This window comes from Suillus plorans (genome assembly GCF_016647745.1).
Source record: "Suillus plorans strain S12 chromosome Unknown HD556scaffold_1, whole genome shotgun sequence".
Classification (NCBI taxonomy): domain Eukaryota; kingdom Fungi; phylum Basidiomycota; class Agaricomycetes; order Boletales; family Suillaceae; genus Suillus; species Suillus plorans.
This window is the reverse complement of record NW_024537385.1, coordinates 659,867-685,814: the sequence shown is the minus strand read 5'-3', so window position 1 is coordinate 685,814 and position 25,948 is coordinate 659,867. Positions and strand designations below refer to the sequence as shown.

Genomic DNA, 25,948 nt, shown 5'->3' with positions numbered 1-25,948 from the left:
TCAACACCATTGAGCTCACCACAATGGCAGAAGAAGCAGAGCAGCCTGTCATCCCAAAGACCGAACCTGTTCAAACGTTTGAAGATCATGAAAATACGGGTACCATACTCGCACTCTCAGTCTTTCCCGACGGACAACATATGGTGACGGGCTCGGCGGACAGGATGCTTCGTCTGTGGGACTTGAAGGATCGCACTGTGTTGAAGAAGATAGTGGGGCATCGCGGTCGGGTGCGGGCAGTGGCAGTGACAGCATCACAAGACAGACAATTGATAGCCAGCGCTGACAACGGAGAGGTCATTTTTTGGGATAGAGACAAGGACGAAGCTCTCACCCCTGCTATCAAAGCCCACTCCACATACATCCGCTCGCTAGACTTCTCACCAGACGGCATGATGTTGGCGACTGGTTCGATGGACCATACAGTGAAGTTGTGGAACACGGAGACGTGGCAGCAACAAGGAAATTCAATCAATTGTGATGCAGAAGTCTACAGCGTTCGATATTCGCCATCAGGCGAGCTACTTGCCATCGCGACAAACTCTGATATTCAAATCTGGAATCTACTGGGGACAAGAAATCGCATAGCACACTTCAAGGACCACATGAACAAACTCTATGTAGGGATCACCTTGCCACTCACATGGATACCCGATGGCACACAGCTTCTCTCAGGCGGGTGTAGATTGGACCCAACCATAAGGCAATGGGATGTAATCACGGGGCAGCAAGTCGGTGATCCGTGGAGGGGCCACAACCACGACATCAACGCCATTGCCGTGAACTCTGATGGTACTCTGGTCGCCTCCGCGTCTACAGACAATCATATTCGCCTCTGGCAGCTCTGGGATCGAAAAACCATCGATATATTCCGACACTCAAGCTTGGTGCGCTGCATCGCCTTCTCTGTGGATGGCAAGCGTATCCTTAGCGGAAGTGACGACAAGATCTCGGAGTGGACAGTACCCAAGCACGTTGCAGGTGGTGTCAAGGTATGTGTCTATTCTTGACTTATATGACTTATTGTGACCTTCTTCATGCAGATGCTCACTATGCACACAATGGCACGCAATGCATGCATAACTGGGGACTTGTCTAAAGCTGAAGAACTGCTAACACGAGAGATCGACGCTGTTGTCAACAACTACAACTCCTATGCTAATCGCTCATTTGTAATGGCACGAAAGCATAACTGGGACCAGGCGCTTCATGATGCTTCCAAGGTTAGATAGACGGACCTACGAGGCCCCTTGCCGAAAGCTGATTTTGATCGTACATAGTCAGTCGACATTCAACCCTCGTTCGTGGGCTATATCTCCAAGGGCATTGCTCTCTGTGGGAGAAAGCAGGTCCGAGATGCGATCAAAGCATTTGATCTTGCATCCATGTTCACGGACGGAGACATCAAGGCCAATCATTTCCTTCTCTTGGTTAAGGCAAGTTAAATTATTCTTACATACACTACTTCATTATTATTTATTGTTTTCAGGCTGCCGCACTTTTCATTGCAGATCAACACGAGGAGGCAATGATGCGCGTCCAAGAGCTGGCCAAAGCTTGTCCGAGTGCTGATACTCGTGCGTGTTGGATTGTGAAGGTAAGTATCATCTACTTACTCAAGCCTGGGCCTGTGCATCGACTAAACTTTGCACACCAGGCATATCTACATGTTCAACTCGGAAACCATGCCTCGGATGATGCGCGTCACAAAGAAGCTGCTAACCACTTCACTGCCGCTGTCAACACCAGCAGTTCCTTCTCTAAATTAGCCATTCATTCCAAATATGAGGATTTTGTCGTGGTGCGTTGATATAGATAGCCAAAAATCCTTATCACGACCAACTTCATGCTCTTTTGCAGCTCTTCGGGTGGGATCTCAAATCCTTGTGGGAAACCGCAAATAAGAAACGGTGCTTTGCACTCCTTCGGGCAAGAAAACTTGGAGAAGCCTCCGAAGCACACCGACACATGATGGACAAGTGTGACGAAAGTACAAAAGCCAACTGCTTTGGTTGGTCCACTGGCAAGTCTTCTGTAATGCCAATTACGTTACAATCCTCACCCGCATTACAGATTTCAAACAAAAATGCAGTGCGCTCTATCATGCTGACGGAGATGCCGCGTTCAGTGCTAGTGATTACGACAAAGCTATTACCCTATACTCGGCGGCTATTGACCTGGACGCCACAAGCGACACCATCTTTATAAAACGCTGTAAGGCAAAGTTGGAGATGAAGTTATGGGAGGATGCGCTTCTCGATGCGCAAAAAGTGCGAGAATCATCTACTGTTTCGTGGACAATGCTCATTTTCGTGACACATAGGTCATCGAACTCAACCCTTCGTCTCATATAGGATACGAGTTGAAGCATGCAGCACTTCATGGTGCACAACACTATGATGCATCCATCGAGGCCTTCCAAACCATGCTTCTTCAGTTAGAAAATACCCCAGAGACGCAAACACGACGTAAGTCCCAGATAAACACATGTTTTGAGATACTTGACTTCTTTGCACAGAAATGCGCCAGCAGTATCGCAGTCCAGCCGAAGTAGAACGTGATATCCGAGAGGTCATTCACACTCAACTCGCCGACACCCCACTCCGTCTACTTGACACCACTTCTGGGCTCTTGTGTGATCGAGAGGCGCAGATAAGCGTCTTCAAAACGAGCACAGAATACAAAGAGCTCGTTTCATCGACAATAAGGCATACAGACCTCCAAATGGAGCGCATCGCAGAAGTGGTGGCGACATACTTCCGTTGTGTCATGCTCTCACACCGGTGGGAAGAGAAGGAGCCACAGCTGGAAGATTTACAGGATAGAGTTGTGTACGAGTTGGAGGCAGTTGGAGGCATTGTGAAATTGCAGTCATTCTGCAGAATTGCTCGCGAAGCGCATTATCGCTGGGCATGGATGGATACGTGCTGCATCGACAAGAACAACAATACTGAGCTCCAAAAATCACTCAACTCCATGTTTGTCTGGTATCGCCACTCAGCACTTACGATTGTCTACTTGTCGGATGTTCCGCCTTCGTCCAAGGCTGGTGCATTGGCAAAGAGTGCTTGGAACAGGCGAGGGTGGACGGTTCAAGAATTCTTGGCTCCCAAAGTCATTCTCTTTTATCAGAGCAACTGGACTCCATATCTCAACGATCACTCTCCCAACCACAAGGAGTCCACTGTAATAATGCAGGAGTTGGAGGATGCGACGGGAATAGATGCACGGACCCTCACTGCCTTCCGTCCAGGTATGACAGGCGCCCGAGAGAAATTGCGATGGGCATCGACACGTAACACCACTTTACCAGAAGATGTTGCGTATTCATTGTTCGGCATTTTCGACATCCACCTACCTGTGATCTATGGCGAGACGAAACAAAATGCACTCGGGCGACTTTTGCAGGAGATCGTAGCTCAGTCAGGTGACATCACTGCCCTGGACTGGGTCGGAGAATCATCGCAGTTCAATAGTTGTCTGCCGGCCAGCATCACGTCTTACGAAGCTGCGGCATGCAAGCTATTATCTCCGTCTGAAGATGAAATTCAGACATCAATCTCCATGCTGCGAAATAACGTGACTGCGGATTCGGCTTCGAAACTCTATACCCTGCTTAGCAATCTGAGCACTCCTCGTTTCGCGCATCATCGGCTAGACCTGCCTTGCATAGTATTCCCTGTTACAGAAGTTAAACGGAGCGAGACTCGAGACCAACAGTCGTATGAAATCAGAGCAGATGGGCTGCATGATCTCTTGATCAAAACGAGGGAGAAACTCATTCCCTTTTCACCGGCACGATCCATCCAGAAGAAAGTCTTTCTGGTCCGTCCGTGGAATCATCTTCTCCTAGATGATATGCAGAGCGTTAAAGATGGGCTCGTTCCCCAGTCCGCTTCACAGAACGAAAAGGGGCCGGTTGATGTGGACTCTTACTCACGAGATTTGCGATTGATTGTTCGCCTTGGGCAGCAGTTCAGTGCATTTTTGCTAATGCAGCAACGTGGTGGAGGATACAAGAGAATGGCATCGGATCAGGACATCATTGCACAAATTAAAGACATGACTTCTATTCATAAAATGATAGATGTTAGGTCACTAGAGATATTGTAGCGACCAGTGTATCGTAACATTTCGAAGAACAAAAAGGTGCAGGTTTACAAGCATTCGTCAACTAAATGATTCCCGACGACCATATCTCAATATACACAAATTAGCTACTTTGTCACCCCACAATGGGAATACTTATGGCGAAATGTAGATGCTTCGAAGAAAAGGCTCACGCAACGATCATGATGCATGTGCATGGTGTGCCACGTCACTGCCACTAGTACTCATGCTGTGGCATTCCCGTATACATACATTGCCTTACATCTTGAGTCTGGCTTACTAGAGTGATTTTTGTGCGAGAAGACTGTGACTTGATGTGACAATGCAGCTGTGCAGTACGCCGCAGTCTGCATCAACTCCGAGTCGGTATTTCAATACACCGAGCTTTCAAGTCATGATATCTCGAATGGCCATTGACACTGGTAGGCACAAATAAGTTCTGGCAGTCTATTTCACTAACTCAGTAGGAAGTTTTGAGTGGCTCATCGAGTCGTTGCCAGGAGTCAGTTACAGGAAGGGAGGTCTGATTCGCTTCACCAATGAATGTTCAACGCTTCAAGTTCGTAACTGATCAAGCTTTGATGACCGTTCTATAGTCCATTCACATCTGTGCACACTTATTGATGAATTAAAACCGTGATAAGTGACGTTTGTTTATAAGATGCCTCAAAACTCGCTCTGATTATCATTGTCTGGGTAACACTCTTGAATTCTTGACGAGCACTCACTTGACTTCGTATGATTGCACTACTAGCCATCATCCCCCTCGCCTTACTGGTGATCTTGTTATTATACTTTAGCCCTGGAGCAGATGGCCATGGACATTTGCCGTCTTCCGATATCCCTAGTCAACGGGCCATCTGGTATATCGGAAGCGCTAGCTTTTTCATGAATCCATCGCAATTTTTGATAGATTCTATGAAAAGGGCAAACAATTCCATTTTCTCCTTTCGCATTTTTAATGTAAGTGTTTCCATTTATTCGTTCCGTCGCAGCTCACTACAATGGTACCGAAAAACAACAGAGTACGGTTGTAGTCTTGCGGGGCGTTACTGGAAGAAACGCGTTCTATTCAAAAGGTTCACCTCTTTGCGCGAATTATTCGCTGTCGACTCATGATCGTCTTCATAGGCCTTGATTTTATGGCTGGATACATATTATTGGGGAGTAATATCTATAGATCATACTGACTTTCATCCTTATGGAAGTTCGTACAGATTCCGCTACTCGAGACAATCAGAGACGAGAACATGGCAAGCGTGATAGCGACGTGTACGCGCCCTGATGTATTGGAACATTGTAAGTTGCAGTTCTGTTCCCTCGTATATAGAATCTAATCGTTCATAGTGTTACCATCGATGGTGGAAGATGCTTTGCGAACATTCGAAATGTGGGGAAATCACGGAACAAAAGATATTTCCAAGAGCCTCAACGAGGTAGCTTCAGTCTCTCATATTAAATGTCACTGGTGATCGAAAACATCCCCAGATTGTTTTTACCCTGGCTGCACGAATGACGATGTGCCGCGAGTTCTCTGAGGACCCGAAGAAAATCCATGCATTGATCAGCATTTTCAAGCGGCTTGAAGAAGGCTCGGACCATAATGCCCTCATAGTTCCTTGGTTCCCGACTCCAGCCAGATTTAGGAGGATGCTTGCCGGGATGCAATTACACCACATGATTTCTGCAGTTGTTCTTTCGAGGAAAGATCGTCGTGAAGACGACCCACTGCAGGCCATGATAGACAAAGGTCTTTCCTCCACCAAAACCACTGTGGTCAGTCAGTTACATATCTCCATAACTCACAACATAAACGTTCTACCGTAGATGCTTGCTACCATGCTATTTGCTGCAATTGGCAACACCGGAAACGTGATCACCTACTTGCTCCTTCATCTAGAAGCCAACCCGAAGTGGAAAGTACTCGTCGAGAACGAAGCGAGACAGTTGTACAAAGACTCGCACACCTCTGGATGCGACGATGGCAGACCCTTGTTTTCAATGAATTTCATAGAAACGCAGATGCCGCTCTTCGATATTTGCATTTCCGAAACGTTGCGCATGCTTTTCAAAGGACCATTCATTAGAAGAAGTGTAGAAGACATGTTCGTGGACCAAAAACACATACCACGCGGAACCTATGTCATGTTCCCAACCGCCGACCTTCATTATAATGCTGCATTCTATTCAACACCGCAGGAATTCAACCCGGAGCACTTTTCAGCAGGTGCGATTCAAGAGCGGCGACGACATGGAACTACGTTCGTGGGATGGGGTGCTGGTCGTCATATGTGCGCTGGGAGAAGAGCTGCACAAATGCTCATGAAGGTCATCTTCATTCTCCTTCTATCCCAATTCGACATTCAGATTGTTACTGATGGGGGGGAACCGGTACGAAGAGTTCCAGAACAGGTAGAAAATCAGTTGTTCAAGGTGTGTCCACCCAAGCAAGCTGTAACACTTCGCTACGAGGTACGGTGCCAGTAACGGTCATTAGGATTACTATGCTGTCATATTCACTTCTACGGAGTTTGCTTGCATCCCCATGTCAAGCCGTTGTGCTGTGTATTATAATTTATCACACTGACGTTGCGTACCCGAGCCATCCCCGACTTGTTATTTTTATTTTCCCGGACCCTGATCATAGCACTAGTATATGTGTCTTCTACCGTTGCGACGAGTTGTAGAGTAAAGCATGCATTACAAACGAATATATTGCGTTGTATGGTGCAGACGGAATTGACTTTGATAGAGTCGTGACTCGTTGGCATTCTCATTGGGTTCAGGCGGGATGACGTCACCGAACATTTGTTCGAATCTTTTGGTGCGCGCGATTAGTACTTGAACATGGCAACATTGTTACTAACTCGCAATAGGTGTTTGAGTTGGCTTGCGCGGGATTTCCCTGCGCACAACTGCGTCCGACCAACCGTCCGACCAGCCAGGCCTCAAGAAGATTCGAGGCTTTCCCCCACCACTCCATCAAACCAACCGTCGACCAACCAGGCCTCAAAAAGATTCGAGGCTTGAGAGCCTGGCGTGACGACTGCACATCATCGATCTGCCTAATACCCCGCCTTGCATTGCAAAAATTCGTGATCGAAACCGTGATCTAGTACTGTGATTCTCGCCTCTTTCGAAACTGTGGCTGAGGGTGATTCGGCGCTCGCCAAGGATAACTCTCGCCCGATCATCAAGTTCCAGAAGAAAAACAGTGGTCCAAGGACCATTTACTTTTTGCCTTTCTTGGTGTTCTTGGAACTCAAATCTTTGTTGCATGCAGGTTTCTGTGAAAATCAACACCATTTTGTCCAGCGCAGCCCTTGGGTTTCATATATATCATACACAACACTGCCCATCACGATCATCTTACAAGCGCACAACCTCCGATATCTTCGTGATGGATCCTCGAAGTGGAGTCTCGCTTGAAACAGGCTGATGCATTTGCATCAATCAGGTTGCTGATGTGGCCTATCAGCAAAACTGTGAAATGAACGCTTAGTAGTATTGTGGTTCGAAGCTATTACGACCTCTTACGACCTGCTGATTTTGAGCTTCTGATTAGTAGAGATACGAGTGTGACATGCGTTCAAAGTAAAAATTGGGTGGCTCCGAAAACGTTTAGTGTATTTCGGGGTTTGCCTAACGCTTGACTCAAGTAATGCGAATAGAACATGTCTTGGACTTTCTTCCACCATCGAGAAAAAGAAACGAATGTCAACACGCTCAGAATCGGACCTCCAGCCTGGGGATGCTCGCCGCGTCAAGCACACGCGCATCGGTATATCTACGAGGCACGCAAATCATGGCATTCGAGGCTCCAGATCCGCATATCAAGCTTATCGATATTGGAGACATATGCCCAGATGCTCCAGAACATGCCCTATGTTGTGCGCATGTTGAAGGATATGTACAGCATCCCACGATGTTTTATTCTTATATCCGCGTACCTAGTAGTGGAACTCCTGGGCGCCCTTATACCCGCTTTTTCCCTATGGTATGTCGCATATCTGTTAGCAACTCCTGTACGTTCATAAGTCTTTTGTGCAGGCACACTGGACAACTACTCCGCCTTGTAGGGCTCTCTTTGCTTCCATCTACACTGCCCGCTTATCTCACACCCAGGTAGAGACAGCAATGGAGACGCGTACTGTGGACATGTCGGTGCTCGTTGACGTTGCAGTAGTATATCTTGCATGCACAATCACGATGCGTCTTCTCAAATATGCCCGAAGTCGTATAATTCGCCCCGTGGACACTTCCATCAGACGAGTTAACACTAAGCGCGTATTTCACTCCCTTGCTTGCCTTGACGTGCCCACCCATGGTAGATCACGTATCCTGGATCTAATAAATGGCAAGCTCGGCGATTCCCATCTTACCTTACAATGCGAAATTGTCGAGATGTCAACAAACATCACAATGGCGGTTGTCCGTCTACTGTCTCAGCTATTGGTTCTAGTGACAGTCCTGCGGGAGCAACAGGATGTTATAATTGTTGCAATTCTCAGCTTTTCCCAATCTATACTTAGTAACTGGGATGGCACACAAACCGTAACAGTCAGACCCTTAGGTGAGTTAACAGTTGATGGTGTCCGCATCTGTCTGAGCTGCAAAAGTTCGAGCTGCAAAAACTACCAACAAAGATTTCTCTCGTATGAAGGCCCTAGAGCGGCTCGTTCTCGACCACAAATGCCGCAAGGAGCTTGTTGCAGGAAACCTCGGCGAATGTATCGCTGCACGTACGTCGATGCACCTTACAGGGCAACCTTAGTTTGACAATCTTGAGACCAGAATTCTGCGAATCCTCCCGGCGCATTGGCGATGATGCAGTTGATTTTTCAGAAGTGGAACGAATCCATTCTTGTCTGAACGTGGTATCCATCTTGAGAGAAATGATACACACGTTACCTCAGGTACTCGGAATCGACCCAGGAGTGGAGGAAGCTGACCAAGTCAACCAGATCCTCTTCGCTCTGCGCGTCATGCAAGAACCAATGACCGCACCCCTCTATTTTGTGTCGCTCATACTAATGTATCAAGCTTCTTTCAGTTCCACACCCTCCTCCAAGTCGCTCTTCAGGCGGCATTCTTCTCTTGCAGGGAAAATTTCTTCTATACGTGCCATGTTTGAATTAGCAGATAAGGTGCGTAACGAGATAGTCGATGGGACAAAACCATTCCCCGAGGACAAGCAGTCTCTTAGGAGTGGCATTTCTATCGAGTTCAGGTACCATCATTATTGGTGACTTCATGTAGCCGTTTCTGAAACATGTATACCAGGAATGTGACATTTCAGTACCCTGATAGCGAGAAGTGTGCTTTTCGGAATGTTTCGTTCAAGGTCGAAGCTGGTCAACTTTGCGTGAGTCCTACTCCTTTCGTGGTGCTCTTCTCTGACCGTGATCACAGGTCATTATGGGAGTGAATGGCTCTGGAAAGAGTACGATCTTGAAACTGATCTCCCGTCTCTATGACCCGACAGACGGTACCATCCTCATCAACGACCAGGACATCAAAACCCTCAAACTAGCTGACCTGCGGGACGCCATGTCCATCCTCTTCCAGGACTACAGCCACTTCCCAGTACCCGTAAGCGTCGTTCCTGCAGAAGTACCCTATAAGCAATGTGCTCAGTAATGCACACGTAGATACGTGAGAACATCGGACTTGGCAACCCCGCGTTCGCAAATGATGACGAGAAGATCCACGAAGCCGCCCGTCTCGGCGGCGCAGAAGAGTTCATCGACGACCTGCCTGATGGATTTGACACCTGGATCGATGATCACGTACAATACTGTGACAACTACTATAATAACATTGGACCCTTTATGTCGCCCGACTCGGAGTGCCTCGATGACTTGTCCCTTGTGCATCGCGTTGGGAATTTTCGTAGCAACTCCTATATACCTCTCAGTGGCGGGCAGATGCAGCGGCTCGCAGTGTACGCGAACATCTCTTGACCTCTCGGATGCCAGTGCTAATTGCTTGACTAGCTCCCGCACATTAATGCGCTCATTACCTACCGAGACAGAGCCTTCCACTGGCATGCTGTTATTCGACGAGCCGAGTGCCTCCCTAGACCCTACAGCCGAACATAGTACGCTGCTCTGTTTCTAAGCCAAGTTTGACTAATGAACTGGTTACTACCGGAATCAGCTCTCTTCGAGCGCCTGCAAAAGTTGAGGGGCAGCAAGACCATGATATTCTCCACTCACCGGTTCGCGAAACTTACCCGACATGCGGATCTCATTTTGTGAGTTTTGGTCTTTCTTTCTTGAATATTGAATGCCAATGCTCGTGCTGACATGGCTTGCAGGTACATGGACGGATCCCTCCAGGAACAAGGCACGCACGATGAACTAATGAGGAAAGGGGGAGAGTATGCTCGTATCTGGAATCTACAAGCGATGGATTTCCTCTAATGAGTCGGGACCAGAGATACAAACATTTTGTGAGCTTGAGTATTTCTCTCAGCACTGATACTTTCCCTAACGTGTGTCCAGGAAGAAGGCACACGGCGAATTATTGAGAGACTCGTATTTAGGATCTACAAACGAAGGCTTTTATTTAACAACCCGAGACCATTCATTGTACAATAAGCCGGATTGCCACTCCTGGCGCATACACCGCGGCAATAGTCAGGGAATGCTATTTAGAAAAATGTAGCAAATCACGAAAACAAAAATTACACTTCAAGTATCTGGAATTTACAAACAAAGCCTTTTCTTTAATGAGTTGGGACCAAATATTTCGTGAGTTTAAGCATTTCGTTCAGCGCTAATACTTGCGTTGACGTGTCCAGGAAGAAGGCACGCACGGCGAATCATTGAGAATGTACTTGAATGCCAACGACCATACTTTAAGTTAACGTTGGCACTATTTAAATGAAGATAATCCTGATTCAGGTGCATTCATTGTGTAAATGATGCACATATGATATAGACATGTCGTGAGTCACAATACGATACGAGAAATACGTCATTGTACATGCACTGTCAACTTGAAGGTAATCTGTCCTTCAGAATCTACAATATCTCTAGTGTCCTCACGTCCATCATGTTCTGCATTTCTGTAACGTGCGCAATGATATCACGATCTGATGCGGTCCTCTTATATTCTCCGATCTGCTGCTCATATAACAACAAGGCATTGAATTGCTGCTGAAGGCGAACAATCAATCGCAACGTCTGTGTGTAAGAATCCAGATCAATCGTTCCTTTTTCTCCAGGAAACCCGCCGGACAGATCTGGCAATGCAGACTGGGGATCATATGCATCCTCGACGCTCTGCGTTTCATCTGCCAACGCAGGCAGCTTGAGGAGATCACGGTTCCACGGACGGACAAGGAATACCTCCGGCCGTATGCGCCGTCCCGGCCAAAACTCCGTGAGCTTTTCCTTCGTTGTTATTGAGAGATCATGTAACCCAACTGCCTTGACTTCATACGTGAAATGTGACTGTTCACCCCGAGCGTGGCTCTGTCTGATGTCTGTGACACGGAATACCATGCAGGGTAGGTGCAGCCGGCTATCCGCGAAACGAGGACGGGGCAGTCTGCTAAGCAGGGTATACAGTTCCGAAGCGGAATCTACAGACACGACATTTCGCAGTGACGAGACCAATGTCTGTATTTCATCTTCAGAAAGATGTGGTGGCTTGTATGGCGAGTGTTCGTATGAGGTGATGTCAGCTGGCAGACAGCTATTGAATACCGATGATTTTCCGACCCAGTCAAGCGCAGTAATGTCAGCTGACTGAGCCACGATTTTCTGCAAGAGCCGCCCGAGTGCGGCTTGCACCTTCTCGCCATAATGAATTTCCAGGCGGACGTCGAAGATACCAAACAGCGAGTATGCAATGTCTTCCTTCCGCGTAGTGGTACGCATCGACGCCCATTCGAGTTTCTCTCGGGCGTTTGTCATGCTTGGACGGAAGTTGGTGAGGGACGCTTGATCTATCCTTGTCGCAACCTCTAACTCCCGCATGATAGCAGCGGACTGTTTGTGGTTGGGAGAGTGGTCGCCGAGATATGGTGTCCAATCCTTCTGATAAAAAAGAATGGCTTTGGGAGCTAGTAATTCTTGAATTGTCCATCCTCGCCTGTTCCAATCGCTCTTTTCCAGTGTGCCAGACTCGCGAACATCCGACAGGTATACGATCGTGAGCGCTGAGTGGCGATACCAGACAAACATGGAATTGAGTGATTCTTCGAGTTCCGCACTGTTCCGCTTGTCGATGCAGCATGTATCCATCCACGCCCAGTGATACCCCAAATCATGAACGACTTTGCAGAACTTCTGCAACTTTACGAAAGTTCCAACTGGATCAAAACTGTATATCGCCCTGTCCTGGATCTCGTCCAGTCTCTTCTCTTCTCCTTCCCACCGATGCGATAGTGTAACACAATGGAAGTATGGCTCTACCACTTCTTTGATGCGCTTCGTTCGATGTTCTGCACGTTCCATTGTGGATAACAAGAGCTCACTGTACTTCGGGCTCATGCTGAAGGCGTGTATCTGCATATCTCGATCACATAAGAGCCCATCAGTGGTGTTGATTAGACGAAGCGGCGCATTTTCTAATTGATCGTCAATAACCATTCGAATAGCTTTTTTTGCTTCTAATTGACCAAGATAATTTTGGTGCAACTCTGGAGAAAGAGTCAAGCTTGTTGATAGGTGGGCCATTTGTGACTTACTTCGTATTTCTGGTCCGGAAGCAGTGCCCAACCTATGCATGGTTTCGAAGGCATCGATGGCTTCATTAAAGCGTTTTAAGCCGCGAAGCGCTGCATACTTCAACCTGTATCCAATATACGACGAAGGGTTGAGTTTGATCAACTATGTATCACAAAAATGAGTGTTTGATCACAAAACAACAAATGCTGTCGCACTTTTTGCGCATCGAGAAGCGCATCTTCCCATTGCATTTTTTCCAACAAAGCCTCACTCCGCTTTGCCAAAATAGTATCATTTACGGCACCCAGGTCAATTGCCGCCGAATATAGGTAAATAGCTTCGTCATAATCCCTCGCTGTGAATGCGGTGTCTCCGTCATGAGCATAGCGGTCGCCACACTGGCGCTTGAAAGCTGTGCGGAATGGGGGTGAGGATTGTAGCCTGATTGACGTCACAGAAAACTTGCCAGTGGACCAAGGAAGGCAGTTGGCCTTTGTGCTCTCATCACCGTTGTCGATCATGTTTTGGTGTGCCTCGAGGGCTTGTTCGAGTTTCTTTGCCTGAAGAAGTGCAGAACACAGGTTCTGGTTTGCATTCTGCCACAAGGTCTGGAGGTCCCACCCGAAAAGCTGTGCCAAGTATATGATTGATCATGAAAAGTATTTTCGGTTGTGTTATGTAACGCACCATGACAAAGTCATCATATTTGGAATAAATGGCAAATTTGGTTGAGGAACCGCTGGCTTTGATAGCAGTAGTGAAGTAGTCAATAGCCTTATCGTGATGCGCATTATTCGAGGCGTGGATTCCGAGCTGGAAATGTAGATATGCCTGGTGTGCGAAGTTCCAAAAAAAATCAGTACTAATGCGCGGGCCTGGGCTAGATGAAGCATTTTTCTCACTTCCACAATTAAACACGCACGAGTATCGGCACTGGGACAAGCTTTAGCGAGCTCTTGCACGCGCAAAAGTGCCTCCTCATGCTGATCTGCATTAAAAAGTACGACAGCCTGAAAACAACAATGGAGCATGGACTGTGTAAGAATCATCAAACCTGCCTTGATCAAGAGAAGGAGATGATTGGCGTTCAGATCTCCATTCGTGAACATAGACGCGAGATCAAATGCTCTGATCGCATCCCAGACCTGCTTTTTCCCGCCGAGGGCAATGCCTTTGGAAATATAGCCTGTCAGCGAGGGTTGAATACTGAGGGACTGTGTCATGACCAAAATCAGCTTTCGTTATGCGGGTCGAAATGGGTCGGTCGGTCTGACCTTGGAGGCATCATTAAGCGCGCGGTCCCAGTCTTCCTTTCGTGCCATAACAAACGAACGATTAGCATACGATTTATAGTTGTTGTGATCAGCATTGATCTCTCTTGTTAGCTGTTCTTCAGCTGCAGGCAATTTCCCCTTTATGCATGGGTTTATAGTGAGCATCTACATAGCAAACGTCACATGAAATCATAAATCGAGACATAGACACATACCTTAACATCACCCAAAGCGTGCTCAGGTATTGACCACTCTGAGACCTTCTTGTCATCACCTCCACTGAGGATGCGTTTGCCGTCTGCAGTAAATGTAACACAGTGCACCTGGCTGCTGGAGTGTCGGAATATAGCAATGGTTTTTCGATCCCAGAGCCGCCAGAGGCGAACATCATGGTCTGTAGACGCGGAGGCGACCAGCGTACCATCAGAGTTCATGGCAATGGCGTTGATTTCGTGACGATGGCCTTTCCAAGAATCGCCGACCTGCTGCCCAGGGGATAGATCCCATTCCCGTATGGTTGGATCCGATTTACAGCCACCTGAGAGAAGCCCTGTGCCATCGGGCTTCCAGGTGAGTGGTAAAGTGGTTCCTACATAGACTTTGTGCATGTGATCCTTGAAGGTTGCTTTGCATTCCCTCGTCCCCAAATTCCAAATTTGGATATCAGAGGCTGTCGCGATGGCAAGTAGTTCGCCTGATGGTGAATACCGAACGGTATAAACTTTCGCATTACAGTTGATTGGATTTCCTCGTTGCTGCCACGTATCTGTATTCCACAGTTTCGTCATATGGTCCGATGAACCAGACACCAACGTTTTTCCATCCGGCGAAAAGTCCAACGAGTAAATATATGAGTCAGTAAGGTGGGCTTTGATGGGTGTACCAGTAGGGGTGAGAGATTCGCCAGTATCTCTATCCCAGATGATGATATCCCCGTGGTGGGCACTTGCTATCAGATTTCTGTCTTGCAATACTGCCACTGCCCGCACCCAGCCGCGATGCCCTTCCATCTTCTTCTTCAACACATTGATCCCATTCCCTAAGTCCCATAGACGAAGCATCCCGTCTGCAGAGCCTGTCACCATATGTCGTTGATCAGGGAACACTGCGACTGCAAGTACGGTATTGGTATTTTCAAATATTCGATCAGGCGTGTCGATTATGGTGATAGATTGCACTGTTTCTTCTTCCATTGTGGTGAAGCTCGAGCACGGATGATAGACAGTGTGGGTATCAATTGGCAGCACTCAATGTTTTATGCTGTTCCGCAGCCACAAATTGTATTAATAGACGCGCAACTATGAAGGGTGTTGTTGACAGCGGCAATTGCCACTCCGACGGACCCTGGACAAGTGGGCGGCTTTGCATGCTTTTAAAACGGACATTCAATGATCAGTACAACCTACCAGACTCCCGCCGGTACGGCCGCCAGTCCTCTGAGTCCGAGGACCGAGACCCACTATTTTTTTCGACTTCTCACATCGATTCCCACTGTGATGCTCTTGCGAGAGTGTAGTCCGTAGGGTCAATGCTCTTTCTCGATTCTCCAATAAGTACGCAGGCGGTGAGCGCGAGATGTCGCCGCATCTCACACAAGTATCGATGCGCCACCAGTGACCACCACTAGGGACAAGCAAGACATTGAGAAAGCCTATCCATGAGTATGCATATGTTGCATTCCCATCCCATTTTTATATTTCCATTCCACCCGACGCCCACAGCCTCATCTTTCTGTGTGGGATTTGCCTAGCGCCATCCTCTTAAACCACTACATATAATTCTTCAACTTACTTCTGTTCTCCCATCAGAGTCAGACATCGGAAAGGATACTAATGGCAACAGGTTCAAGACAGTTAGACCTCCGCACTGTCACGCACACTCGCATCGGTATATGGGACCTCTATGAGGAACGTGGAAAAGAGTTACCACGCAGATCGGATTCATCAATATTGGAGGCATTGGTCCAGATACGCGATAATACGCCCTACGTGATCCGCATGTTCAAGGAAATATTCAATATCAGACAAGTCCGGAGGCTTCTTCCCGCATTCTTGATAGTGCGAGTCTTAGACTCCCTTATACCTGCCGTTTGCCTATGGTATGTCACAGATTTAGGTGATCCCCTATATATTCATCACGTATTTGTGCAGGTATGATGGACAATTGCTCCAACTTGTAGTACTATTTTTGTTTCCACTTTTACTTCACACTTATCTTGAACATAGGTGGAGGCTGTGATGGAGAGACGTACTGTTGACACAACGGTAGTCATTCATGTCGCAGTAGGGCGTGTTACATGCGCAGTCGCGTCGCGCCTTCTCAGACATGTCCAAAGACGCATCGAAATCCCCTTAAGGATGTCCATCAAGCAATTTTACGCTAAACATATATTCCACTCGATGGCCCGCATCGACCTACCCACCTTTACAGACTCGGCTGTCCTGAAGCAGCTTAATTCTGTGACGCTTTTTAGGGACATGGGCATGGACCTTGCATGGAAAGTTGCTGCGGAGTTGGCGAACCTCGCAGCGACGACCACTAGTATTTTTTCTCAGCTTTTTGTTCTGTTTACAGTCTTGCGGAAGCAGCAGGATGGGCCACTTCTTGTGATTCTTGGCTTCTCGCAATCTCTGTTTCGCTGGTATAGGACAGCACCACCACTATCAGCAGACGGCTTGTATAGTATGTCAGGAGGTAGGTCAACAATCGACGCTCCATATACTCGTCTGAGCCAAAAATACGTGTAGTTTGGGCTGCGACCACGACCAATGATGATTATATTCGCATGCAAGGCCTGAAGATCCTCAATCAGGTCTCTTCACACCGTAAAGAGCTTGTTGCAGGCAACCTCGGCGAATATATCACTTCACGTATGTCGACATACCTTCCAGGACAACATCATTTGACGTACTTACCACGAGCCAGAATTTCACGAATCCGCTCAGCGCGTCGGCGACGATGCGGGCGATTTTCGCGAAGTGTGTGAAGCTTATTTCATGAAGAAATTCCCGAGCATCACCTCCATCCTCCGTGAAACATTGGACGAGCTGCCTCAGGTAGGCAAGATTGACAGGGCAGTTGATGAACCTGACCAAATGAACCAGATTGCCTTCATGCTGCGCGCCGTACGAAGGCCAACGACGATTTCCTCCTCTTTTATGTCACTCGTGCTAGTTGAACATACATTCAATTCATTCATTTCGACACACCTCTCGCCGTACAGAATCTTTGGTCTTGTTAGAATGATTACCGACGTACGCAATATATATGAGCTCAAGAACGTACAGAACAAAGTGGTAGATGGCACGGAACAATTTCCCGAGAACCAGCAGTCCCTCAGTAATGGCATTTCTGTTGAGTTCAGGTACCTCCACCATTCGTTCCTTCATGTAGGCTTTTCTGAGGCATATGATGTTTCAGGAATGTATCGTTCCAGTACCCTGATGAAGAGAGGTATGCTCTCCGGAATGTTTCATTCAGGATTGAGGCTAGTCAGCTTTGCGTAAGTCCCTCCATTTTTTTCTATCTCCTTTATAACTGTGACCGTAGGTAATTGTCGGAGGGAATGGCTCTGGAAAAAGTACAATTTTGAACCTCATCTCCCGCATCTACGACCCGACAGAGGGTACGATTCTTATCGATAACCGCGACATCAAAACCCTTAAACTTGCTGACCTCCGTGCTGCCATGTCCATCCTCTTCCAGGACTACACGCACTTTCCCCTTTCGGTGAGTCTAATCTTTACACAATTTAGAAGCCCAATATACCTAAGCATACTCAGATACGCGAGAACATTGGACTCGGCAATCCCGGCCTCGCGCAAGATGATGACAATATCCGCGAAGCCGCCAGCATGGGTGGCTCACGAAACTTCATTGAGGAGCTCCCAGACGGATTCGACACCTACATTGATCGCCCTGTAGATGACCGCTACCCGGACCTCTCTGAAGGCTCTGGCGTCGACTACTCTAATGTGCGTAATATGGGGGGTCTCCGTACTTCCACTGTTTCAGACCTCAGTGGTGGGCAAAAGCAGCGGCTTGCAGTGTACGTGACCATGCTTTGGGCTCTCGGGTGCCGGTGCTGACTGTTTACCAATTGTTTGACTAGCTCACGCACATTCATGGGTTCCTTGGTCACCGATACAGACTCTTCCGTTGGCATGCTGTTATTCGACGAGCCGAGCGCCTCCTTGGACCCTACAGCTGAAAACGGTGTGCTTCCCCATTCCTGAGCCAAGTTTGAGAATCTCATACCTGCTGGAATTAGAACTCTTCGAGAATCTGCGAAAGTTGAAGGGTACCAAGACCGTGATATTCTCCACTCACCGGTTCGGGAACCTCACCCGACATGCGGATCTCATTCTGTGAGTCTTGGTCTTTCTTGGATATTGAATGCCAAAACTCGTGCTGACATGGTTCGCAGGTACATGGACCAATCCGTCCAGGAACAGGGCACACACGATGAACTGATGAGGAAAGAGGGAGAGTATGCTCATATCTGGAATCTACAAGCGAAACCATTCCTTTAATGAGTCGGGACCAGAGATGCGAATATGATTTCGTGAGTTTGAGTCTTTCTCTCACTGGTGACACTCGCACTGACGTGTGTCCAGGAAGAAGGCACGCACGGCGAATCATTGAGAAACTTGTATTTGACATCTACAAGCGAAGGCTTTCATTTAACAACCCGAGACTGCACATTGTACAATAAGCCGGACGATTATGTACCACTCCTCTTCCCAATAGTAAGGAAATACTACATAGAAAAATATAGCAGAACGCAAGAACGAAATGTGAGAAAGCAGGATAAATGATGATCTAGCGATGCATAATACAAATGGGAATCCGCGTGCTAGCTCGATTAACTGGGAGATGTTTGCTGCTGGTGTGCCAACGACTTTGCTTTGAATGTCTCCAAGATATGATGCACGCCCTCTGGCTCTAAAACAACCTTTGTCCCGTCACATCGTGCCTTCTTTGTGAACTCCGTACATAGGTGATTGATGTCGGCGTCCTAAAGAATTTGAATTAACAAAAGCCATCCCACCAAACGATTAGACGCCGACCTTGAACTGAGGATGCGACGTGATCGTCCGCCACGCTTTCAGAACATCGATATTCGCCGGATTCTCTTTCGTCTTCGGAAATTGTGAGCCCTCGCAAGAGATCATACTCCCACCTTGAGAGAATTCGCTTGTCTTGCGCACCGCAGGCTGTGAGAATGGTGGACTCGTAAACGGTGAGTCACCGGATGCAGCTATATGCTTGGCGATATCCTCTCTCGATATGATAGGCCCCCCGGGATTTACATTAGATGACGACTCGGAAGCCGAAGGTGGACTTTCGGCGTCTTGTCGGGACATCGTCCAGCTGAATGGACTTTGACCGTTTGACGTGCTAGCCGACGATGGTGATGGTATGGGATGTGCAGAAAGGGGGGAAGCCACGGAGTTTTGTGAGGATATACTACCGGATGGTGATTGCGCGTTCCCGTTCCCGTTTGCGTGTGTCACGGGACTTACGGTGGGTGCGGGCGGACTCTTCATCAGCGTGCCAAAGTCAACAGATCCTTGGCCGTTCATGAACGTCCCGCCGAAAAGCTCGTCTAGGCTGTGGTTTTGCATGTAGTCGGAATGAGCTGAAGATTGTGAGAATTCTGTTTGGGATTGGCCATTTCTTGTGCTATTCCAGGAATTCGAAGGTGAAGGGAAATTGAACGGGAATTGATTCAAACCGTTAGAAGTGTTGTTGACGGTCTCGTTGCTGATAGGACCATTATCGAATGAATTGGAATCGGTGTCGGCGAACGACATGAAGAATGTATTAGTGGCGAGAGTCTTGTACTGGTTGGGAGCTGGAAGGGCATATTGGCCATATGGTGAATTTGAAGAATCGACTTGCATTGGACCTGAAGGAATGTCATCCATTGCAGCGAGTAATGTGGGATCGAATGTCATCGATGTAGACCAATCAATGTCGCTAAATGACTTAGGGGAGGTGGTGCGTAATGTGGGGGGTGTGGGGTGTGGAACTGCTGAAGGGGAGCCAAAGAAGCTAAATGGTGCTTGGACGGTCGGAGGTGATGCTGATGAAGAAGCCTGTGAATGATCGATTGGTTTCGGCATTGAAAATGTGAATTGGGCTTGCTTAAGAGCAAGGTTCTCCTCCCGAAGGCGTGCGAGAAGATCTCGTAAATTAGAATTTTCATTTAGCGCGTCCTTATTCTTTGCCTCAAGAGCAGCCACTTTATCCTCCAACTAAAAACCGGGCCGTGAGCAAGAGCAACGAAATGAATCAGTTGACTCACATCCTTGACATGCTTTTCCTTTCGTTCTCGGAAAGCGCGTTGAGCAGCACGATTTTGTTCCTTTCGCTTCAGGAGCCGTGTGTCATCCTTGAAGATGATGTGAATTAAATTGACTGTAGCTTTGGAAGCCGAGGGACCACGAACCTGAGACCCTCCCGACTTTCGTCTAGATATTGACCCTTTTTTTGTGCTGCTCGGGTCATCAGCTGCTTATGAAAATAGAGGCTTAGACGTCATGGATAAACACGAAGAACGATAGGTCACGGACCAGTGTGTTGATTCTTTGAACTTGGACCCTCCTCCATGTCGTCATCGCTCGCTTTGCGCTTTAGCGCGGACTCCTCATTGTCATTTCCACGGGAGTAGGTAGACTGGTGCCTTGAGCGTGGATGATTGATACTGTTGATGCTTGGTGGGCTTGGGCTGCTATCATCAGAGGGCGGTGTTTGACTTGGCAAAGGAGCTTTCTGTATGCTTTGGGGGTTTACAGCGCCAACGTCAGTGGCATTGACGTCAGGAACGGTATTAGGGTATTGTTTTTGAAGGAGAGCTAGGAAGTCGTCATCGCCAAGCTGAGAGAACTGAGATGGTGTTTGCGATAGATCCCAGAAGTTGTTCATTGTAGGGAACTCCATAAGATTATGGAACCTTGGACGAGCTAGAATAGGGTGGATAAGCTAGACGGTACCAAAAGTCGTGAATCCGCTGCTGGAAACGATGGTAAAGACGAAAGAGAAATGTTGATAGTGAGAATGAAGCTAAAGCAGTCGAGTCAGGAGAATAAGATACGGAGTATGCGTCGGTGATCCTCAGTCTTGCTATGACAAATCATGTTTACACCCCCCCTAGTTTATTTAATTTATCTTTACATAAATAATAACCAGTGTTACTGCCGACGGCCAAATGTACTCGTCAGTGCGATAGTGACGCAATGGATTGGGGGGTCGTCTGGTTGCTGACTTCAATTCCGCGTTGATCGTTACAATCTGAGTTTGATGGTAAAATGTGACGGTAATCATGCACATAGCCAACTTGCCCTTGCACGTGCGGGCCCGCGGTACTCCACACTCTTTGACTCAAGCTCGCTTGTCGGGTAGTATCAATGACCGAGTTTCCAAGGCTACTACACAGTACACCGGCCTAGCCGTTATACTTTCGATGAATGAGGCCCATGACATGACCACAGATTTACTCTTCGGTGATTTTGCAATAAGGTGTAAGAAGTTCCTTCCGCCTCGCATACCGAATCTGTTCCAGCCCACCCCCCCACGTCGGATCAATGTTTAATGCTATCAGAGTTTATAGTCTTTTTCTGCGTTGGTGCTTTCAACTCTCCGATGGGCCTCTGACCTCCATGGATATCAAGACAGTCTCCTGTGTTTCGTCACACTTCTATCCGTCTCATCCGGGTCTTCGAACCAATCATTGGGTCAATGCGGCATTATGCAAGCTTCTGGTTTCACCTTCTCACCGTAGTAACCATGAAATGATTCAAAAAGTTGGGGTTGGGGTCGAATTCAATCTTATTCACAGCTACACAACTTTCGCTGTGCTTCTTTTCGCCACAAGGTCCTAGCCTAAGCCTGATGGTGTATGCACCAACCACAACTCTTGATTTAGGTAAGGAGTCGGTGCTCCTTCCCTAGGGTTTCCCCCGAGGATCATCGCATTTCACTGAGTACCTGGCTCAGAGCTTCCCTTTACGGGTAATGATCGTATGTAGAGGGTTGCGGCCCCAGAATAGCACTCTGCAAATTCACTTATACGATAACCTGAGCTGCTCTTCCCAAGCTCGTTCCCCAGCACAATTCCACATGCACACCAACTGTCTCTTACCCTGATAGTGACCGCTTCTTGCCGACCCTTTGTCTCGCTAGTTTATTGCCACCATTGCGCTCGTCCGAGTTGACCGATTTTAACTTGCGCTTTTGGGACAAGTGAAACCTGTAAGTGTTATCTGCTACAACTTCTTCCGCAGCCAAATGCCGTTTTATTACCGCTTTCCGCAGTCCCTTGTCGAAATGGTTTGATCATTCCTCTCACGGTTTGTTCGACAGTTTGACCTGTGTCAAGTCGGTGTATAAATTGTCACTCGTCGGTGAACAAAAGCCATGGAAATTCTGGTTCACACAACATCGGAACTCGCAGGAATGTCGGGTTAGAGACCGTCGTCCGTCGCCCGCCATTATTGGGATTGGGCCGCCGTGGTCGCCGCATCAAGGTGAGAAGGGACGCGCATGCTCCATATGTACATACTGGTAGTACCTCATTTCAAACGCCTAAACTACTGATTCTGATCGGAACCCCAGCTCTGGTTGAAATGACCGAAGATCCGAGTCCCTTCTAGCCCCCCACCAATGACTGTAGGGTTGATCTGACACCACCAACTTGAAGCGTATCAACCGATCATGATCGCTCCCCAATGTCACATGCATTAGAGACATGTGGCTGATCACTCGCTCACGTGTATTCCCATTGGCTGCTAGATTGACTAGCTTCAAGGCATTGTGTACAATACCGACACACGAACAACATTTTATTCACTTGTACATCTATTTGTGTCGAGACATACTATGTTTGTCTCATTCTTGTAGGAAACATTTTGACTCGCGGCCCGGGGACAGCGTGGAACAATGATCACTTGTATTCCACTGCCACTGCGTGATTTCCAGCCCCTCGGACCTGATTGCCATCAAAGAGACACCCACAGGTGCACCGTGCACAGGCCACTCGGACGCCGACCCGATTGTACTCTAAATTATCCATTTTATCAGATCAACTTTTTCGAACATTCCTAGTGAATCCTGTGCCTGTCTTCATGTACTCGTTGACTTCGGCAGCATTTTTCAACTTGTGGTTAGCACAATTATCAAACCGATGCTCCTTATTTCAGCATATTAAATTTATCCATGTACCCGATGTGACATAGGCAGAATGATGTACAATAAGTAAGTGCGTTGTTGGAATGTGTCTGGTATCAATATCGCTCGAAAAGGTCACTAAAGCACAAGGAAGGTTAGCTTTAGCGGATATGAGAATGCAGCGACGGCGCATAAACTACGTACATAGTATTCAATTTCTAGCTGTTGTCGTCAAGCGACGGATCATTATGAAGTAATGATGAGCACAAGGACCCTGGAGTGACGAAAATACGCACGAAAAGAAAAGCCACGTTCCGGGGCCACAGAATGTTGAGGCCGACGGGGTTATATATTTGGGTGTTTATTCCCTCGATCTTCTCCTTTAACCGCCGCATCTCCTGTGTAAACTTTGTTCAGCAGGTACGCCACACGGGAGCACAAAGACAAACCTTATCGTAGTGTGACGTGAAGACAAGTGTCGAGAGGTGTAGGGTAGCAACCGCAAGAAAATTGTATATAAAAGAGTGGCGGGCGCTATGCGCGGATATAAGAAGCTCGTTGATGTCATTGATGGTCTCCATGAATTGAGTCGGTGTTATCTGGCAAGTTGGGGTTAGAAAGCTAGAGTGAGGGGTGGATAGGAGCAGTACTCGGCCGTCAAATTCAATAGGATATATTGAAGAGAACTGGGTCAGTTCCCCCCCAGCATAATCCCTTTCAATGCGTACGATTTCTCGAGGATGATGAACACCAATTTGTCCCACTGGGGGCGTTCCATAGGCCGAGTCTGATGGAGGTGGTCCATAGTAGTATGATGAGTGGGGGATCAAGGGTCGCCGATGTCTATGTTGAAAAGTCAAGATCAACATGGCTCAGATAAAAATAAGGACATACCCAGTATGCTGAGCCGGGTACATTAGAGGCGAGTAACTTTCATTTTCTGCACCGTCATTGTTGTCAAGTGGCGGATCGATGATATCCCAAGGCTGAGGTGAAGGCTCCCTAAATTCAAGGTTTAGATGTGTTGGTTTGCGATTCGTTCGCCTCCGAGGTTTCTTATCTGTCTCTGAACCGATACCGAGGTTATCGCGGTCGTGTAAAGACAAGCCATCAACTCTGGCTGCAGACTCTGCGCGTGCAAGTGGATGCCATTCATGGTCAACAATGTCTACCTCCTCCAGGCCTTGTTCCTCGTTTTCCAGTGGCGGTGTTAGGATGCGTGCGCTCGTGCTGTCTGTGGTAGGTACGCGAGTGAGTGGTGGGCTGAGTGGCAGGTGGTCGTCCCTATGGTTCACTTGAAAACTATGCAATTTTTCCAGTTCGACCTGCTCTGCCCCTGAAGTTTCCTCGTTGGCCAAGTCCATGCGAGTCCACGAGGTTGCTTGAGAGACGTGTAGCTGCGCTGGAGCAACGAGGCTGGAGGAAGAAGACGACTGCGGGTTGTGAGTTGTTGACTCTGTGGATGAAAGAATCTGTTGGGAATGTGTATGGGATGTCGATTCATCGTTCATGGGAATTTCAAGAGATGTCATGACTTGTCAGTGTCGCATTGAGTATGCAAGGTTGAGAAACGCTGAAGCTGGCTACTTGCAGGCGTGAGTCAATATAAAAGACTGAGCGCAATAACGGGCAGTTTGAGAGAGTGATGCTCCGGGTAGATGTAAGATATAGAATGAAGTTTTTGATTCCAATAATTGGAGTTGACGAGCGGCGTGGTGCTTCGAAGCGGAAATAGATTTGGTTGCAGTTTATCATCTCAACAATTCTACATCACTCGCCGCATATTTTATTGGCTGGTGCTTGTCCAACCATTCATGAATATTGATGCATCTCTCATTCACTCGGACTTGGTCCCATGATCCAGCAAACAATGCCAGTCACCCTAATTAGCTAGCTAGGTTAACGTTATCTATAGCAATCCCATCCTTGCAAGTACGACAGGACCCTGCAGTGGCCTCCGCAAAGATCGCAGGCACAGCTCTCGACATGATCAGAAAACTGATCACAAAGTTTTGCAGAACCTTCTATCTGTGAGATTCCAAAGATAGCTGGGTTTCGGAGCTACTGCAACTGAAAGCGCCAACTTAAAATTGCCAGGAGCGCCCAAACCTAATCAGCTTGCGGCCTCCAAACCCAACAAGGCATGGCTGCAAAGCATATTCGCCGTCGACGAGCAGTGAATTTGTGGCAAATAATTTACCCCTAATCAACTGTGGAAGTCAATGTAGATGCTCAGCGGGATGATAGCTGCGATGCCTCCTCGGAAGGTTTCACAATGGGCGTACCTCTTCCATCTAAAGACGATATGCGACTCGCGAGCGAAGGTGACATGTGACAGGCAGATCAGGTCCACCGACTTGAATAGCCCGTTCAGGGAAAAAGGATGAGATGGAATCTCTCCTTGCGCAAGCGAATACAAATGCAAATGTCGCGTGACGATAACCTATGTGAACGCAGTCAATATATATACAAAGGTTTGCTGCGATCAGTTGAAGGGAGGCGCAGTACGCTCACGCAGTCTGAACTGAACCTAACGCATCGAGTCTGGTCACGAGCCTAACTTGTCGAGGTCTAATCAGAAGAACAGGATTCTCGATGATCTACTAGCTCTGTCAAACAAGGTTCAGTCATACAGCGTGTTCTCTCCATCAATCTCCCCTAAGAAGAAACAGATCATTCCTTCTACGTAGCACGGCGCGCGGCTGCCAAACG

General features: G+C 47.7%; 7 protein-coding genes across 7 annotated transcripts; 4 read left to right on the top strand and 3 right to left on the bottom strand.

The window, feature by feature from the left end:
* Window positions 1–1,251: 1,251 nt before the first annotated feature.
* HD556DRAFT_16436 (uncharacterized protein) lies at window positions 1,252–4,198 on the top strand. The gene is made up of 7 exons (XM_041309768.1): window positions 1,252–1,436; window positions 1,490–1,597; window positions 1,658–1,801; window positions 1,861–2,023; window positions 2,074–2,270; window positions 2,324–2,468; window positions 2,519–4,198. The coding sequence occupies exons 1-7, from the start codon at window positions 1,386–1,388 to the stop codon at window positions 4,111–4,113; spliced, it is 2,403 nt and encodes an 800-aa protein (XP_041167616.1). The 5' UTR covers window positions 1,252–1,385; the 3' UTR covers window positions 4,114–4,198.
* Window positions 4,199–4,945: 747 nt separating this feature from the next.
* On the top strand, window positions 4,946–6,749 carry HD556DRAFT_16018 (cytochrome P450). Its single transcript, XM_041309761.1, has 6 exons — window positions 4,946–5,189; window positions 5,242–5,269; window positions 5,326–5,409; window positions 5,458–5,546; window positions 5,599–5,886; window positions 5,938–6,749. The coding sequence occupies exons 3-6, from the start codon at window positions 5,361–5,363 to the stop codon at window positions 6,595–6,597; spliced, it is 1,086 nt and encodes a 361-aa protein (XP_041167615.1). The 5' UTR covers window positions 4,946–5,189; window positions 5,242–5,269; window positions 5,326–5,360; the 3' UTR covers window positions 6,598–6,749.
* Window positions 6,750–7,530: 781 nt separating this feature from the next.
* On the top strand, window positions 7,531–10,535 carry HD556DRAFT_1452672 (P-loop containing nucleoside triphosphate hydrolase protein; the record flags this gene model as incomplete). The annotated part of the gene is made up of 10 exons (XM_041308076.1): window positions 7,531–8,107; window positions 8,190–8,683; window positions 8,730–8,852; window positions 8,905–9,340; window positions 9,394–9,475; window positions 9,523–9,702; window positions 9,762–10,054; window positions 10,107–10,210; window positions 10,270–10,366; window positions 10,430–10,535. The coding sequence occupies exons 1-10, from the start codon at window positions 7,785–7,787 to the stop codon at window positions 10,533–10,535; spliced, it is 2,238 nt and encodes a 745-aa protein (XP_041167614.1). The 5' UTR covers window positions 7,531–7,784.
* Window positions 10,536–10,922: 387 nt separating this feature from the next.
* Window positions 10,923–13,715, bottom strand: HD556DRAFT_1316868 (uncharacterized protein). The gene is made up of 5 exons (XM_041301168.1): window positions 13,479–13,715; window positions 13,258–13,420; window positions 13,007–13,203; window positions 12,812–12,953; window positions 10,923–12,763 (listed from the first exon to the last, which is right to left on the bottom strand). The coding sequence occupies exons 1-5, from the start codon at window positions 13,479–13,481 to the stop codon at window positions 11,139–11,141; spliced, it is 2,130 nt and encodes a 709-aa protein (XP_041167613.1). The 5' UTR covers window positions 13,482–13,715; the 3' UTR covers window positions 10,923–11,138.
* A 2,182-nt stretch (window positions 13,716–15,897) lies between these two features.
* Window positions 15,898–18,597, top strand: HD556DRAFT_1435680 (P-loop containing nucleoside triphosphate hydrolase protein; the record flags this gene model as incomplete). The annotated part of the gene is made up of 12 exons (XM_041305469.1): window positions 15,898–16,163; window positions 16,216–16,240; window positions 16,291–16,759; window positions 16,813–16,935; window positions 16,991–17,121; window positions 17,170–17,429; window positions 17,486–17,567; window positions 17,615–17,794; window positions 17,848–18,113; window positions 18,177–18,280; window positions 18,336–18,432; window positions 18,492–18,597. The coding sequence occupies 12 exons, from the start codon at window positions 15,898–15,900 to the stop codon at window positions 18,595–18,597; spliced, it is 2,109 nt and encodes a 702-aa protein (XP_041167612.1).
* A 332-nt stretch (window positions 18,598–18,929) lies between these two features.
* On the bottom strand, window positions 18,930–21,010 carry HD556DRAFT_1223982 (uncharacterized protein; the record flags this gene model as incomplete). The annotated part of the gene is made up of 5 exons (XM_041296927.1): window positions 18,930–19,082; window positions 19,129–20,325; window positions 20,376–20,462; window positions 20,520–20,581; window positions 20,644–21,010. 5 exons carry the CDS (start codon window positions 21,008–21,010, stop codon window positions 18,930–18,932), a joined length of 1,866 nt encoding a protein of 621 aa, XP_041167611.1.
* Window positions 21,011–23,247: 2,237 nt separating this feature from the next.
* On the bottom strand, window positions 23,248–25,050 carry HD556DRAFT_1316828 (Golgin subfamily A member 7/ERF4 family-domain-containing protein). The gene is made up of 5 exons (XM_041301167.1): window positions 24,131–25,050; window positions 23,887–24,079; window positions 23,686–23,835; window positions 23,441–23,634; window positions 23,248–23,374 (listed from the first exon to the last, which is right to left on the bottom strand). Exons 1-4 carry the CDS (start codon window positions 24,766–24,768, stop codon window positions 23,455–23,457), a joined length of 1,161 nt encoding a protein of 386 aa, XP_041167610.1. The 5' UTR covers window positions 24,769–25,050; the 3' UTR covers window positions 23,248–23,374; window positions 23,441–23,454.
* Window positions 25,051–25,948: the final 898 nt, after the last annotated feature.

Coding starts and splice junctions, on each gene's coding strand:
- HD556DRAFT_1316828 (XM_041301167.1), bottom strand. CDS start 24,768: ATGACATCTCTTGAAATTCCCATGAACGATGAATCGACATCCCATACA. Junction 24,080..24,130: donor TACCCGGCTCAGCATACTGG/GTATGTCCTTAT, acceptor TTTTCAACATAG/ACATCGGCGACCCTTGATCC. Junction 23,836..23,886: donor CTATTGAATTTGACGGCCGA/GTACTGCTCCTA, acceptor CCAACTTGCCAG/ATAACACCGACTCAATTCAT.
- HD556DRAFT_16018 (XM_041309761.1), top strand. CDS start 5,361: ATGGCAAGCGTGATAGCGACGTGTACGCGCCCTGATGTATTGGAACAT. Junction 5,547..5,598: donor TTTCCAAGAGCCTCAACGAG/GTAGCTTCAGTC, acceptor AAACATCCCCAG/ATTGTTTTTACCCTGGCTGC. Junction 5,887..5,937: donor CCTCCACCAAAACCACTGTG/GTCAGTCAGTTA, acceptor GTTCTACCGTAG/ATGCTTGCTACCATGCTATT.
- HD556DRAFT_1316868 (XM_041301168.1), bottom strand. Junction 13,204..13,257: donor CTGCCTTCCTTGGTCCACTG/GCAAGTTTTCTG, acceptor CATTCCGCACAG/CTTTCAAGCGCCAGTGTGGC. Junction 12,954..13,006: donor CGCTTCTCGATGCGCAAAAA/GTGCGACAGCAT, acceptor TGTGATACATAG/TTGATCAAACTCAACCCTTC.
- HD556DRAFT_16436 (XM_041309768.1), top strand. CDS start 1,386: ATGTTCACGGACGGAGACATCAAGGCCAATCATTTCCTTCTCTTGGTT. Junction 1,598..1,657: donor GTGCGTGTTGGATTGTGAAG/GTAAGTATCATC, acceptor TTTGCACACCAG/GCATATCTACATGTTCAACT. Junction 2,469..2,518: donor CCCAGAGACGCAAACACGAC/GTAAGTCCCAGA, acceptor TTCTTTGCACAG/AAATGCGCCAGCAGTATCGC.